The sequence below is a fragment of the Setaria viridis genome, chromosome 3, assembly GCF_005286985.2.
Source record: "Setaria viridis chromosome 3, Setaria_viridis_v4.0, whole genome shotgun sequence".
NCBI lineage: Eukaryota > Viridiplantae > Streptophyta > Magnoliopsida > Poales > Poaceae > Setaria > Setaria viridis.
Window position 1 is genome coordinate 43958231 of NC_048265.2, and position 15804 is coordinate 43974034.

The 15804-nt window shown below is 48.8% G+C and overlaps 5 protein-coding genes across 5 annotated transcripts; 3 read left to right on the forward strand and 2 right to left on the reverse strand.

The window, feature by feature from the left end:
* Positions 1–4108: 4108 nt before the first annotated feature.
* On the forward strand, positions 4109–6208 carry LOC117850998 (uncharacterized). The gene is made up of 3 exons (XM_034732894.2): positions 4109–4435; positions 5337–5443; positions 5642–6208. The coding sequence occupies exons 1-3, from the start codon at positions 4213–4215 to the stop codon at positions 5912–5914; spliced, it is 603 nt and encodes a 200-aa protein (XP_034588785.1). The 5' UTR covers positions 4109–4212; the 3' UTR covers positions 5915–6208.
* A 134-nt stretch (positions 6209–6342) lies between these two features.
* On the forward strand, positions 6343–8390 carry LOC117850997 (CASP-like protein 1U1). The gene is made up of 2 exons (XM_034732893.2): positions 6343–6724; positions 6824–8390. The coding sequence occupies exons 1-2, from the start codon at positions 6537–6539 to the stop codon at positions 7503–7505; spliced, it is 870 nt and encodes a 289-aa protein (XP_034588784.1). The 5' UTR covers positions 6343–6536; the 3' UTR covers positions 7506–8390.
* Positions 8391–12306: 3916 nt separating this feature from the next.
* Positions 12307–12708, forward strand: LOC140222286 (CASP-like protein 1U3). Its single transcript, XM_072292452.1, has one exon. It carries the CDS (start codon positions 12307–12309, stop codon positions 12706–12708), a length of 402 nt encoding a protein of 133 aa, XP_072148553.1.
* A 1698-nt stretch (positions 12709–14406) lies between these two features.
* On the reverse strand, positions 14407–15128 carry LOC117849327 (uncharacterized). Its single transcript, XM_034730877.2, has 2 exons — positions 15044–15128; positions 14407–14948 (listed from the first exon to the last, which is right to left on the reverse strand). Exons 1-2 carry the CDS (start codon positions 15126–15128, stop codon positions 14407–14409), a joined length of 627 nt encoding a protein of 208 aa, XP_034586768.1.
* A 5-nt stretch (positions 15129–15133) lies between these two features.
* LOC117847160 (uncharacterized) lies at positions 15134–15804 on the reverse strand. The gene is made up of 2 exons (XM_034728326.2): positions 15612–15804; positions 15134–15515 (listed from the first exon to the last, which is right to left on the reverse strand). The coding sequence occupies exons 1-2, from the start codon at positions 15754–15756 to the stop codon at positions 15199–15201; spliced, it is 462 nt and encodes a 153-aa protein (XP_034584217.1). The 5' UTR covers positions 15757–15804; the 3' UTR covers positions 15134–15198.

Here is a 15804-nt window from a genome sequence, read left to right on the forward strand (position 1 = left end):
TAGTGACAGATTTCATTTACAAATCTTAAGTCCCCGACCCTAAGTCCCAGCTGTGATGTTGCTTGGTGGTGTAGTCGCCGACGTTGTTGGTTATTCCAAATGGATTTTTGCTGCCAACCCGCGCTGTTCATCAGCTGCGGCCAGAGGAACTGCCATCTGCCAATAGATCCCACGGCCGCTGGGGTTTCAGCCCCAACAGCAAATCCTGTAGGCAGCTAGCAGTGGCTCGATCCTGTCATTCATTTGGGGGTTTCTGATAATATCATGGTATGTTTCGTATTGGATTGATCTAAACTACTGCAAAAACTCACCTTTATCTTGGCGCCACAGAGCATATTGAGAAAGCCTCGACCACGTCTAGTTGCAAAACTTGGAGATCAATGAACCATTCACTTCCTAGATCAGTACATTTTTCTTTTGCGTATGAACTGATGGTCAATTACGTTAGATGCGGATGCCATGTCCTCGTGGGGTGCTCGCAATTCGTTGTTACCTTTTTTCTTTTTGCAATTTGCAGTAGTGATGGGGATAGACTTTTGATTGCACTGCCGCTCTGTTCTGATGATAATCAAAGCATGTATTTAACGAAGACGTATAATAACCCCAAAAAGGAGTATTTAAGATAAAAAAACCCCAGGTTTTTCTTTCTAGAAAGACAATATTTCTTTCATCCTTTTGCATTGAAATAACAAATTGAAATCAAAATAATATGATTCAATATCTCACTGGCAGTCCCTCGTGAGTGCGGCACGCACCTTTTTCTTTGTTTCGGAGCGGGGCGCGTACTATTACCACTACGTACCACACCACCGGGCGGCAAAAATTAGGATACATTCTGGGAAAATGAAACTTCCATTGAAGAGAAGCAAATAAAACGCTTTCATAAAAATTCTCGTAGAATCGAGAATGAAGTTTTCATTCTGTACATGCCAGATCATGAATTAGTAACTGCAGCCAATCTCCGAAAAGTCGGATCACTTGTTGGAAAAACATAATGCTCACACATGTTCCACACGGGCAAGGAAGCATAATCTAATGAAAGCCGTCTGATTCAACTATTGTTGCACAAACTATTGTTCTGATGATAATCATTGCAGGAGCAGGGCTGATGCAGATATAAGTTGATGAAGCAAAACACTTTAACTTTTATGGACCAATACATCCTTGGCCCCGCAATGGAGATGCTGGCTGATTGAGTATCATACACTGTTGTGCATCACCTTATCTTAGAACACTAGAATATTTAGAGCCTTTTCCCAAGGCTTCATGGTAAAAATACATACTCATATTTACACTAAATTCATGCATATTCATATCTGTTTTTATTTCTGAGTAGCGTAGTCAATTTCCTGGTATTCAAATTCAAGAGTCAAGATTCAATGGATATATGTTAGCAAATTTACAAACCTGTGGAAATTGAATTTCACTTTATTTAACCAATGCCTTCGGTAGGGTTGTAGGAATTATTTCCCTTAAATCTGTATTACTTATCAATGCCTTTGTTTCCAGGTACATGATCTTATCAGTGCTCTATTATGCCTTCATCAGCTAGTTTGCTTTCAATCTTCTGTCACGGCGAATGGAACAGCATGTTTGGGGTCTTCCATGTGAACGTAGTAGGCACGTAGAACCCTGAAGAATGTTAAACTCCAATGTATCGGCCAGTGACACCATGATACTTTGTCATGGAAGCACTTTAAACACCTATTTAGTTTAAGAACCTTGTGAAGCAGACCAATTTGAATGCTACAAGCCTACCGATTATGATTGAGCTATCACTATGCTTTCTCCTCTGTTGTGGCCCATCCTGTGCGTTTACAAGCTGATGAATCGATGATGAGTAAGATAGTGACAGGCCGGTTTCATTCAGTGACCACCGACCCTCCCCAAATCTCTTGCCCGTTCAGGTGTCGAGTTGTGATGTTGCTTGGTGTGGTTTGTTTGGTGTAGTCACCGGCATTGTTTGGTTGTTCCCCATGAATTTTCCTCACGTTGTTGATCCTAACCGGTACTAAAGGGATTCACGAGGCACTTCAAACAGTATTCGTTGGAACCGGTACTAATGCTAGTAAAATCTCGGGATGAGAGGTCATATTTCTAGTAGTGCAAGCTCTATAAATCACCCCTGGCGAGGACCTCATTGCCTTCTTCGACCTTGAATGGCGGGCCTGTCGTTACCAAAATCAAGCGGGTCATCAGACACCTGTTAGCCAATGGCGAGGAGGATATGTGGAGTTGGATGGACGGTGATAGCGATGGTGACAGTGACGATGACGATGGCGAGAAGGAGGGAGAGGAGGAGGAGGAGCTCTCAACCATCGATGATGAAGAGGAGGAAGAATTAAGGGCCCGGTGATATTCAGCGAAGCGAATAGGGGACAGCTTCAATGCTTACGGTGAGGTTCCAGATGCATGGTAGTGCCACGGAGGAGGATGTTGTGGAGGGCAAGGAGGTATCCGACGACGACCCCAAGGAACCCATCGTACCCGACACCTTGTCGAGTCGAGCAATGGCGGCAATGGGTTACTCATGGTGAGGCATCACGTGTAGTTGACTCCGTCCTCCGGCGCCTACACTCGCGAGGTCGAGCTCTTCCGCGCGGACCTCAACTCCGGCAGGTGGGTCCCGGTCACACGTGGCGGCCTAGTTGGCGAGGCGCTCTTCCTCAGCCGATTCTTTAGCAAGTCCACGTCAGCACATTGAGGCATCGGCGAGGGCTTGGTGTATTCTGCTAGGGTGGACGACGTGTTGACACGAGATCGTGGGCGCCTAGGGAGTTTAGCCTGCCGTGGCAGAGGAAACTGGTGCAGGGAAAGTTTTTTGACGTGGCTGTTCCAACCTGAGACGGTGGTTTACTAGTGTACAAATGAGTATACTGTGCTTTGCAACAACTAGAAATAGTACTGTATATACTGTGATTTTCATGATGTTACGTGCCTTATAATAGATCAGGTTTTTACATGAACGAACAAAGAAAAAACGTTGAGCTGTTGATACTAACGTGATGTTACTGCTTGAGCACAATGAACACAGGGCCTTGTGGGCTTGTAGCTAGCAAGAAGAAAGCGCCGCACAGTTCGGGGGGTCCTCTCGATCGCAGTCGCACGGGATCGTCAGCCTCGCCGGGCACCGGCACCACGGCGGCGGCATGGCCGGCGGCATAGTCAAGTCATTACCTGTGTGCAGCCGTGGCAGCACTGCTCGTCCTCTTTCTTATCTTCCTGCTTGCCGTCCTTCTCCTTCATCTTCACCTCTTCTGACTTTTCCGTCTTGATCGTCAACACAACCTTAAATTTCTCTACCGTTTCTTTCTTCTCCTCTCCACCCTCGTCTTTGCGCTTAGCTACATTCACGTTCGTCGTCGACGGCGGCGCCGGCCTCGGCGCCAGCACGACGGCCGCCGAGGCGTGCCTGGTGTGCACGGACCCCGTAGACTGACACGGTGGTCGGTGGCGGTGATGGAGAACGCGGACGACACGCGGACCCGCCCGCAGAACGCGCCGGCCTAGCTGCAGAGGCCGCCGCCGCGCTGGCGCTGCCCGCGAGGCCCGCCCCCGCCGCCGCAGGAGGTGATGTCGTCGACGGCGAGCAGCAGCGCCGCCGACGTCGACGTGAGCGCCTGCACCATAGCTTGTCGATGTCCTCGACGTCACTTGCCGCCCTGCCCTCTTCCTCGTCACCTCCAGGTAGATCGCCTCATCGCTACACCCTGCAGCACCGCCGAGAGCAGGTCAATGGATAAGGAGAGGAGCTCGGAGACATAGGGCTGGTAGGCAGCGCTGGCGAGCGGGAGCGCGGAGGCCGCGGTGCCCTCCATGTCGCCGACGGTGGCGGCGTGGCGGTGGCCTGCGTCGAGGAGGTCGGTGAGATTTCCAAGATGGACTGTGGATCATGTGGTCACATGCAAATCCATGTTGGGGCGGTGGTTTTAGCAGATGAGCCCTTTGGGTTTTGTTTCTGTTGCGTTTTGGTCCCTCCTGACTCCTGGAGACGAGATTTCCAGCCCAAAAGCGCAGCAGGCAGCAGCCCATATTTGGGCCCAACTTTCCAGGCAGCCCACCTTTCGGGCCCATCCATATAGGCCTTGGCAAAATAGCAGTGCGTATGCAACGGGCTGCAGCAGACGGCTCATAGCTCGCTCATCTTCTTCCGGTCTTCCCTTCCGTCGCGCCGTCGGATCGAACGCTAGGGTTTCTCCGAATCTTGCGTTGATGAAGCGGCCGCCGCCACGCCCGCGCGGCGGCGACGGCGAGACGGCTGGCGAGGGAGGAAGCGGCGGCGGGTTCGGGAAGGGGAAGGGGAAGGGGAGGTGGGGCGGCGGGAGCCGGAAGCGGAACGAGCAGCGGCTGGGCGTCGGCGGCGGCGGGGCGCTCTCCCTCGCGGCCTTTGCCAGCGCCAAGTCCAGGAACACCGGCTACAACCCGGCACTCATCAGTGAGTCATCTAAACCATCGCTGAATTGCCGTTCCCTTTCGGGGCGTACCTTGGAGGCTTGGAGGGGGATTTGCAAGCGGCTTGTTGTTGGCACCACGGCGTCTCATGGCTGATATGCTGGTGAGGATCGTTGCCGTAGGGTTTGTGGAGGAATTAAATTGTCTTAGCTGGCGTCCTGCGTTTATGACGCAGAAATCTAGCTTCTTTCGCTTGGAGCACTCACGCTCACCAAGCGTCTGATGGAGTTCACGACGAAATTGCATTACTACCCTGAGGTTTGGATGGAGCTGTGAATGATTCTTGGTGTCTAGCCGACCGCACAATCTCCGCCTTTGGAAGTAGTATCATGATACGGGATCTAGTTTCATGTACTCGACCATCCCAATTGAATCTAAATCCATGCTTTGAGTCTTTAAATTGCAAAAAGAATCAGGGTCTCCGAGAATATATCTTTAAAGATGTTGTATGTCTGGTACGATAACAGCGCACCTGGAGTCTTTGTTCTCAGGTCCTGTTGTTTTTCGTTTTTGTTCACAATAGAAATGAAAAGTTTGAGTTTGCCAATGTGCCTGGTTATAGTTTTTTTGCATCGATCTGTTCCCCAGACCCACCATTGTCCCTTGGTACCTTGGCATGCTAATTCTTCTATTGAGAATTGATTTCCATTCGGTGCTTACTTGTTGTGCAGAGTCTAATAGTGCAGAGCATGTAGCCTGCTTAAGCATGCTGGACTTCCTCTATTTGGATGCTTAACAGAGGAGTGGTGGTTATGGGTAGATATGGCATGTAATAAATTGATATACTTATTTGCAAAAGTTTTTGTCAAATTATTTTGAATGTCTGCTGGTATTTTGTAATTTAATTCCAGACATATTGATGAGATCATTGCTCTGATATGCAGAGAAGCAGAAAGAGTTCTACAAAAATGCTAAATTAATTAGCAAGTACAAAAGGACAAAGAAGCAAAAAAATCAGTCGAGCAATCCTCCAGAATTTCCAATTCATGAGGTAATTCGAACCCTCTTTGAGACTATGTCTGCTTTCAGGGATAGAAATTAGGCCAGCGGATACCATTTTGGGGCTGAAGTTATAATGCACTCTAACATTCATTTACTTCTTTTTACTATCAAAATCAGCACGTTGTTCTGAATCTTCAGAGATATGTCCATAACTCCCAACTCATTTTGATGTGATTTCAATTTGCAGGGTGGTGGTGATTTCAATGTGCCGAAGCCGCAACACAAAGGGAAGAAGCGCACTGCACAAAGCTTGAAGGAAGAGTATGAGAAAAAACGCGCAGAGGTTGAAAAGACTCAGAAGGAGCGGGATGCAGTCATTCAGGCAAAGAGGGAACAGAGGGAGAAGTCTGAGGCGAAGCGAAGAGAACTGAGGGAGAAGATGTTCAAGAAGACGAGATCTGGCCAACCTGTGATGAAATACAGGATTGAGCATCTCCTAGAGACCGCGCTAGAAAGCTGAAGCAAGCGACAGGATACCAGCTACCATCATCACCGTCTGAGACCAAAGCATGCAAGCAAAATTTATAGTTCCGTGCAACCATCAGTTTGGTTTACCCTACTTTTGTCGCTCGTTGTATATATCATTGTAAGCTATCTTTGGATTTGATCACAACACTCTGGTTTCCCCTGTCTGTCTGTACCCACAGTCCTGTGCGCTTCCATTTTGTCAAATGGTGTAAGATGATCAGTAGAGACCTGAGTGCTCAGAAACAATTGGATCCAGAAGCCATGATATTAGCTATCAATTTCATCTTATGCTGAGCAAATTAAATAGGTTTCTGACTCTGCTGATGTCCCACAGCTTTCTTTGTTAGAAAGTACAAATCCAGCTACCATATTGTCTAGAATATGGCCTAACCACCATATAGATCAAAGAGATCAGCACAATTGAGCCATTGACATATGTGCATAATGGATGCTAGTTGTAGTAGTATAATCCTGCCTATTGTTGAGCAACTTGTGGATGGAGGTTGGGTGTTCATGCTAGAGTGTATATCCAGTTATCCACAGACCACAGAACTGTCTGATCAACAATCTGGAGTCTGGACAGGTAAGTAAGCCCGTCCGTCAACCTTTCCACCATGGGCGGCAGCGGCGGCGGCTCCGGTGAGGTGGGTGCGTCGGAGGCGGTTAGCCTCGTGTTCCGCATCGCGACGGTGGGGCTGTCCCTGGCGTCGGCAATCATGACGGCCGCCTCAACGCAGTGCGTGTACCGGGACGACGGCGTTCCCGCCGGCACGGTCTCCTACGGCGACTACGCCTCCTTCAAGTAAGCATCTCTCATTCTCTCCCGTCGTTGCTGCAACGTGCACGGCCGTCGAGGCACGCTGCTGAATCGTCGGCGGCGACGTCCGTCACGTGCCTGCAGGTACTCGGCGCTCGCCGACCTGCTGTCCGCGGTGCTGCAGGGCGTGGCGATCTACCTGGAGGCCACGAGGAAGGACAGAGCGGCCAGGGCCGTCGAGCTCATCGACAAGCTCGTGCAGGCCCTCACATCCTCGTCGGCGGCGCTGCTGCTCGCCGTCGACGACATCACCTCCTGCGGAGGCGGCGGCGGGCCTCGGGGTCAGCGCCAGCGCGGCGGCGGCCTCTGCAGCCAGGCCGGCGCGTTCTGCGGGCGGGTCCGCGTGTCGTCCGTGCTCTCCGTCGCCGCGACCGTGTCCATCTCCGGGTCCGTGTACATAAGGCACGCCCGGGCGGCCGTCGTGATGCCGCCGAGGCCGACGCCGCCGCCGCCGCCGCCGCCGACGACGACGATCTTGAATGTGGTTAAGCGCAAAGACGGGGGTAGAAAGGAGAAGGAAGAAACAGTAGAGAAACGTAAGGTTGTGTTGATCAAGACGGAGAAGACAGAAGATCAGGTGAAGACGAAGAGGGACGACAACGAGGAAGAGAAGGAAGAGGACGAAGTAAATAAGGACGAGGAGTGCTGCCGCAGCTACACAGAGGTCAGTACGCCGCCGGCGATGCCGCCGCCGTGGTGCCGGTGCCCGAGGCTGACGATCCCGTGCGACTGCGAGGACCCGGAACTGTGCGGCGCCTTCTTCTAGCTAGGAAGGCCCTGTTGTTCTTAATTTGTGCAATTGTGCTCCATTGAGCTGTGTTTGGTGGCAACCTCTCCTCTTTTCAGCCATAGAGGGAACTTAGTGGAGAAAAACCTCCTCCAGCATATCCCCTTTCCATTCCCTTTTCCCCTTTCTTTTTTCTCAATCCCATTTATTCCCCTCCCTCTTCTCCCTTTCCTTCTCTCCCACTTCTGCCGCACGATCTATAGCCCGTGAAATTTCATGGCTGCCCGATCCACCTCGCCGGCTGCCTCGCCATTCGCGTCGTCGCCGGCCGCCCCGATGTCCGCGCCACCGCGGCACGTTGGCCTACGCGCCACCGGCCCTCGCCGCTGGCGGGCATCGCCGAGCTGCGAGCGTCGTCGGCCCGGCGGCGCCGCTCTCCGTGCCACCCGCGCCGAGCCAGCCCCCTCGAGCTCCGCGAGCTACTGGCCGCGGATGCGCTGGCCGCCTCCACACCGCCAGCCATCCCGACCCGTCGAGCAACTGATCGCCGCGGCGGCCGGCGAGCCGCTTCTCGCCCGACCTGCCTCGTGGAGGAGGCCTGTGCAGGGCGGCACCGGCGGGCCGCTCCTCCGACCCGTCGAGCACCACGCGTGGACCGCCCAGGAGCAAGGGAGGAGATGAGAGAGAGGAAGGGTTAGAAAAAAAATGTGCCGCCACTGACAGGCAGGTCCTTCGTGTAAGGAGATGGAAAGGGGAAAGAGAGAAGGGATCGGCTGCAGAACCTCTCCTTAAACATTTGAAATTGTGAAAGGGGATTCCCTGCATAGAGTGAGAAAAGGGAAAGGAGAAAATCAATCTGGAGGGGGTGTTTGGAACACCCCTGTTAAAGTTTAACACCTATCACATCGGATGTTTGGATGCTAATTAGAAGTACTAAACATAAGTTAATTACAAAACTAATTGCACAGATGGAGTATAATTCGCGAGACGAATCTATTAAGCCTAATTAGTCCATGATTTGACAATGTGGTGCTACAGTAACCATTTGCTAATGATGGATTAATTAGGCTTAATAGATTCGTCTCGCGAATTAGCACAAGGTTCTGCAATTAGTTTTATAATTAGCTCATGTTTAGTCCTCCTAATTAGCATCCGAACATCCGATGTGACACTGTTAAAGTTTAGCACCTCGTATCCGAACATCCAACGGATGCAGAGGCCTTTTGAAAATTTCCTATTTTAGGAGTCAGGACACACCGGTAAGTTTAACCTATAGATCAACCTGCTGCTTCAGCGGCAACAAAGATTCCTTTATTGATCAATGATCCAAGCATTTTCTTTTTCGAGGAACCGATCCAAAAAATCCACAATATTTCGTTTTAAAAAATCCAATGAATCCACAGCCATCACAACAATGGCGTAATTGTAAGAACCATTATACCTGTCAGCTTGGAGTACAGGTGGAGCTTGAAGTTGGTCATGGAGGCTCATGCCCCTGCTCTATCCAGCATGTCGAATTCAAAACACTTCCAAACTCCGTGACTTATTTTGACGGGCTAATGATTATAATTTGGGTGGCATATATCTCTGGAAATCAAAAGGAGAAATAGGGGAACATTTAAACAATACGAGCTGGGATCTTTGCGGGTTGCATGTACTACCTCATCCAGGAATCCATACATTCAACAACATAAGCTTTTCCTCGGCAGGCATATGTTGTTTTCTATTCATTCATGTTGTGTTGGTTGCATGTTTTTCCCTCTTAAGGAGTGGCACTGTTAAGCAGTCATCAAAGTATTTCATGATGTTGTAAGTTGGGTTGTAGCATGTGCTCATCCTCATGGCGTGCACGTTAAAGAGTAGCCGCTGCTTTGGTGCCCCTGCCACCGGCCCCCACCCCCGCCACCCTCCGCCTACCCCCTCCCACCACCCACCTCTGTCTAGCCCCGCCACCCTCCACCCTCGGCCCCCGCCTCCTCCCACCGCCCGGCCCTGCCGCCCGCCCCCTCCTGCCGCCCTCCTCCGCTAGGCCCCGCCGCTCGCTCCCGCCTAGCCCCGCCGTCCTCCGCCTCTCCGCCCGCCCGCCTCGGCCAGCTGCCCGGCCCCGGCGCCCTCCGCCCCGCTCTGCCCTTCACCCCGTCGCCCTCCGCCCACCATTGCCGCTGCCTCACCTCGCTTGCCGCTGCTCCTCACCGCCAGTGAGGAGCGAGCGGAGGGGGGAGGGGAGGGGAGGCAGAAGAGGAGATAAAAGCGTGAGGGTGAGAGAGAGGAGATCGAGAGAGATAGAGAAGCAAACGGACGGGAGAGAGAGAGGAAGTGTGAGCTCAAGGCAGACAGATGGGAGCCTGAGGATAAGAAGAGGCTGAGAGAGAGGGGGGAGGGCGGATGGGAACTTTAGTACCGGGTGGAGCCCCCACCCGGTACTAAAGGAGCTCACGGGAGCTATCTCGGGAACTATTTGTTAGGTGTGGTACTAATACTCATATTAATATCGGGTCAAAATGCAACCGGTATTGATTTTCGGGATAAATACTCAGTTTTCCTGTACCGCGACTTCCTCGTTGGCATCGGTCTGCCAAGATGGCAAGGACGACGACGTACGGCTTCTTGCATTGGTGTGCGAGCATGCACCAGCCTTGTGGCTGCAATTCGTCGCATGCTTCTGTTGTGGCTATTCAACAAGGCTTGAGGTCTCTCCGTTGCAGCCTGGCAGATATTCTTTGCTTCGTCAAAACCGTTCGTCGACTCGTCGTGTCTACGATCAAGGTGAAAGAAGATTATGAGTCCTCTTGTAATAATTTATCTGTTTCGTGAGGACCTTTTAGTAAGATCCGCCAGGGTGCAATATTCTCCGTTTTAATAAAAAAAAGTATCCATATATTAAACTTTATTTTATTATTACACTAATTCCAAGAAATATAAAGATTCAAACAGACCCAAGAACGGATCAGTTCAAGAAAAAGATGGATTTAAAGCTTTTTAAAAGGTTGTTTATATTGCTCCAGTCGTGTGACACATGTACGAGACTACGATGAACCTGCTTCTAGTCGCCCGTGCTTCTAGGCACAAAGTACATGTTTCGGATTGTTGCCTACAACAATAAAATTAAATAATTCATAAGAAAAGAAGTTTTGTGAAAAATCTATATACTTTAACTAGGGTCTTATCCATCTTATGAAAGATGCTTTTGTCACAACCCCGACCTAACTTCTCACGTGGAACGGGTCTGTATACGCACAACACCTCCCTTACACTTTTGTCCTCACTTCGTGTAAAACGGTTAATCCAGAGGTGTTATGTTTGGAGCGACACGGATTATAACCTGACCCCCACCCCTAAACTTCGAAGGTAGTACTAAACCCACCACCACCCCCTAAACTTCGAAGGTACTAAACCCACCAGCTACAACCTAAATTGGTACACATGGACTAACAACTTCAACTACTATGATATATTGGGCTGGAGCATTACATGTTTGCTTACACATCACACATTCACATGCAACTAAGTAGCCTAGGAACTAGTTAATATAGCCCACTAAAATTGTCCGTAACACATATGATTAGGCTGCCTTTTCTTTCATTTTCCCCTTTTAAGCATTCTTTATTTGAATCTATATATCTAAAAAATGTTTAGTTGATTATTATTATATATGTTTTAGTACATATTTCAATATCTATATCTAATCAAATTAAATAATATTTATGGTATTTTCTTTGTTTGGTTCAACACACTACTTTGTTACATTTGTCGTTTGCAACGCATCGCTGATGCTTTGAACTTTGATCCGAAAACAGAAATGACACTAGAACATCACCGGTCATATACGTGTTGCATGGTTTCCATGCTCGCTTCGATTTTTCCCTCATATGTTCTTAAGAGGGGCTCGCGTGGTAAAAAGGTATGTTTGTTTTCCAAGTTATGAGGGGGCATGTGCCTCCTTGGCCCTTGCAAATATTGGCTCTTCTTACTTTAACCCGGTTTCCATTCTTGGAAGGCATGAGCTATAGCATTGCATCCATTCGAATCTACTTATAGCTGAGGCAATCGCTTGCAGTTATATGAAGATCAGAATAAAACATAACAAACCTAGTATCATTGCTGGGAGCATTAAACCAAAACTTCCTATAATGCAAATATGCCATCTTTACGTGTGTTTTTAATATATCTTATTTGATCATTATTTCCTTTTAGACTATGCTTTCAAAATCAATAAGATTTCGGTTTTTATGAAGATGTATTTCACGACATACTACGTATCCATTTCTTTATATGTTTCCAATCTAAATATTTTACAATAATGAATGACAAAAGCTTCAAAAGCTTAATAAAAAAACTCGTCCAATATTCCACGTAGATGTCCCCAAAATGTTACAAAAAAGGGAGTGGGTTTATGAAATGCGGGTCTTCGACATGTTCATACGTCTCTCTAGTAAAGTGCAATTGTGCAAATGACGCAACTGCCTTGTTCAGAACCACAAAAGATAGAGAGAAATGCACATTGAAAAATGAGTATACAAAAGTGAACTAATCTCATGTACATACGAATCCAGCAAATAAGCTCAAAGTTGTTTACTGTTGAGATGCTTAAGGTTGTTGCTCAGTACTATAATCTTAGAAGTTGCAGGATCAACGGCCCGTGTGTTGACTTGCCATGCTCACTCTTCTTGTTGCCCCTTGGTTGCCCTCTGGTGTGCTGTCTGCATATCCACCACGGACGTCGTCGTCGCCGGCGCCGGCGCCCAGCAGCTCCGGCGGCAGCGAGCGGAGAGCGTGGGAGGCGGCGGCCAGCCTCGTGTGCCGCATCGCGACGGTGGGCCTGTCGCTGACGTCGGCGATCATGACGGCCGCCTCGACGCGGTGCGTGAACCGGAACGACGGCAGCCCCGCCGGGAGCGTCTCCTACAGCGACTACGGCTCCTTCAAGTACTCGGCGGTCGCCAACCTGGTGTCGGCGGTGCTCCAGGGCGTGGCGATCTGGCTGGAGGTAGTGGGGAAGGAGAGGCGGGCCAAGACCATCGATCTCATCGACAAGCTCGTGCTGGCGCTCACCTCGACGTCCGCGCCGCAGCTGTTCGCCGTCGACAACATCACCTCCTCCTGCGGCGGCCGGCGGCGCAGCCGCAGCATCGTCTGCGACCAGGCTGGCAGCCTGTGCCGGCAGCTCCGCTTGGCGTCTCTCCCCTCCCTTGCGCGGTGGGCTTTTCCGCCGCCGCCGAGTACGCCAGGCGAGCGGCGGTGATGGATTCCTCGGCGGTGGCCCAAACAACGACGAGGCGAGCGAGGGCGCCGCCGGCGGATCCGGGTGCTGTAGTTGAGCGCGTACCGCGCCAAGGAGGAGGAGCAGACGACGGCGGACATGGGGGCGGACTCGGCGACAGCGGCGCCGACGAGAACCTTAGAGATAATGGAAACAGCGGAGGAGGAGGAGGAGGAGGAGACGACGGAGGCGAACATGAGGGCGGCGGCGGCGGTGGACACGATGAATGTCAGGTGATTGACGCTCATCAGGGCTCCCGAAACACGGCAAGGGAAGAAGAAATAGAGGAGGAGGATCGAGGCGACGGAACACGAGTGGAGGAGGAAGACGATCGTTCCGTGACGCAGCGAGGAGGGATCGTCAGCGTCATCCCGGTCCCGGCGGTCCGTCGGTGGCCATTTGGGTGGCTCAATGGTTTCCTTGGCCGACAACGCTTGCGTTACTAGTGGTCTGTTGTGCCAGCACTTGCATTATATTATGAGTTCTCTTTTGTTTCATGTACGTACTACAACTATTGTAAAATCCTGTATGCTTTTTCCCTTTAATCTAAAATGATGTATCAGTGCTCCTCCTTCCTTGTTTAAGAAGAAAACAGAAGAATTTTCATATATGTCTTGCCAGTCATCTACATCTTTCTTTTAATTAAAGACATTTGTTCATGTAACTTCGTCAGTTAGGGGGCTCTGGCGGACCCACGTTATGGCCAGCGAGGGCCCAGGCCCAGGCCCACGCTCGAATTTTGAAATTCAAAGGGAATTAGGCCCTTTTACTGTAGCTAAGCAAGCCCAGCAGTTAGCAGGCCCTCGCTCAGTTTTGAGCTTGGGTCCGCGCTGTATTAGCTCAACAAAAACTTGTCCAACGGGCGAAGCCAGCTGAGAATCGATCTCACCGGGGCAACACCATTAGAGGCTGGATCATTAACATTAAAGAACAGTGCAAATACTGTTTTCTCGCTAAGGCCTCGTTCGGTGGCCTGGATTAATTTCAGCTCTGTATCTAATTCAGGCCTGGATTGGGTGAATCCAGGCGTGTCATTCAATCCAGGTATGGGATTAATCCGACTAGATTTAATTTAGGGATTGGTTATTCGGTTGGACAGGAATTAATACAGGGAATAAACCTTTAGTGTCAAAAATCTCAGTCACAAAGCAACATATGATTATCCTCACATTACATAAAACCATGCTTGATGAGCTAAAAATTAAATTACATGTATGAACATGACCAGAGTCTTGATGAGCTAAAAATTAAATTAGAACCAAGAAGGTAAACATCTCCTGCATCTACACCGAAGCACATCAGCGTGATCATCTGAGAAGCCTACGCCACAATGCAGCAGATGATTCTTCTTCGACTACATATCAGAACAGAATAAAACAAGATGGATCACATCCTTTGTACATATCTAGTAATTGACAATCAAAAGCACATATTGCTACAGGTAACAATTACACACTACTAACAGGCATAACCACACAGCCAATCCCAAAGATCACTAGCAAAAGCACAGCTCTGTAGCAATTTTATTTTCAGTTCATCTGAGCAAGGACAAACTGAACCACCAACGGCCTTCCAATGGAGACTATTCTTCTATGTTCTATTCACACTAGTAATATAAATGCATAATGAAAGCTGTCAAGCAAAGGGAGTCAATACCTGCTAGGCCATCTCATTCCTAAGTCAAATCAAAGCGGATTCTTCATCTTCTTCACTAGCACAAATAAAAGTCTCTCTGTTTTCTTTGCTCTTGGTGAAGATTGCATAAGCTTTGGTCTTTTCCTGTTTGGTCACTTCCATTGTGTTGATAATCGATATGCACCTTTTGATGGAGTATTCATCACCTTTAGCAGCCTCCTTATCTCTTGCCTCCTTTTCTTTTATCTCATTTTCTCTTGCTAGTTGTTGAGCTTCATCTTCTACTTGCTTTGTCCTCATTTCAAGGAATCTCTCCATCATAGCTTCAATTTTTGCACTCTTTCTAGACCTTTGTCCTTCCTTTTCTGGTTTCTTTCTTGATGCAACCATTCTTCGTTGTCCACTTCTTGCCTCCTCTTCTTTATATCTTGCATCCTTTTCTTCATCCTCTTCATCACGTATCTCATGAATTTCCTGTAGAGCTTCTTCCTCAGCTTCTTCCTCTACAACATCAATTTGTTGAAGGGGCTCTTCCACACGTTGTGACTCAATAGAAGTGAAATTGTATGTCCCTTCAGCCAGATGACCTACATTTGGCACAATGCATTCAGAGAAATAGGACAAGCACCTATTTTACATCATAGAGATCTGACTAGGAAAGAGCTTACTATACAGAACTTACCATCATAGAGTTCTCCCAAAGCATCAAAGAGTGGAAAGCTTGCCTTGTTGTTTTGAAACTTCTTGATTTTGGGGAAAGTCTGCATATTTGAAAAAAAACATTGATCAAATACAAAGTTATCACTATGAGGTTATCCATAGAATTACTTCAAGAAATTAACTTACCACCATGAGGTTCTCCCACATTGCTGTTGATCCTTCAACCATATTTCTTTGTTCATTCCATTTTGACCCACTTTGCATTCTTGCCGCTTTGAGCATCTTGTAGTCTCTCTTAAGCTGACATTCTTTATCTTGAATTTGTGCCTTTGTGTACGAGATAGACTTGTTTCTCAGATGGAACTCCTTCACCATCTTGTTCCACCCTTCAGTGTTCCAACCGTTGTCACTTCTATAGCCACTATCTTTATACTCATGCAGAATTTCAACAAGTGATTTCTCAAGAGTTGGGTTCCAGTCCGCTCTTTGTTTTCCTACATAAAAAATGGTCAAGCATTAGTAATAGAAATTTCATAGCATCAATAATATAAAATTAACAAGAAAGCATGAAGAAACATTAAACACCGTACCTCGTGGTGAACCTCCATTCCTTTTTGCCCCACTGCATTTAGGAGAAGGCTTCATTTTTGTAGCACTTGTTGTAGGCACGAACCTACTCAACTTTGGCGACCCCCTTGCAATCACATTGAGCTTTGGGGAGCCTTTTCCAACCATCGCTTTTCAAAGAAAAAACTTATTCAGCAAAGTGTTTGCTGAATAAGT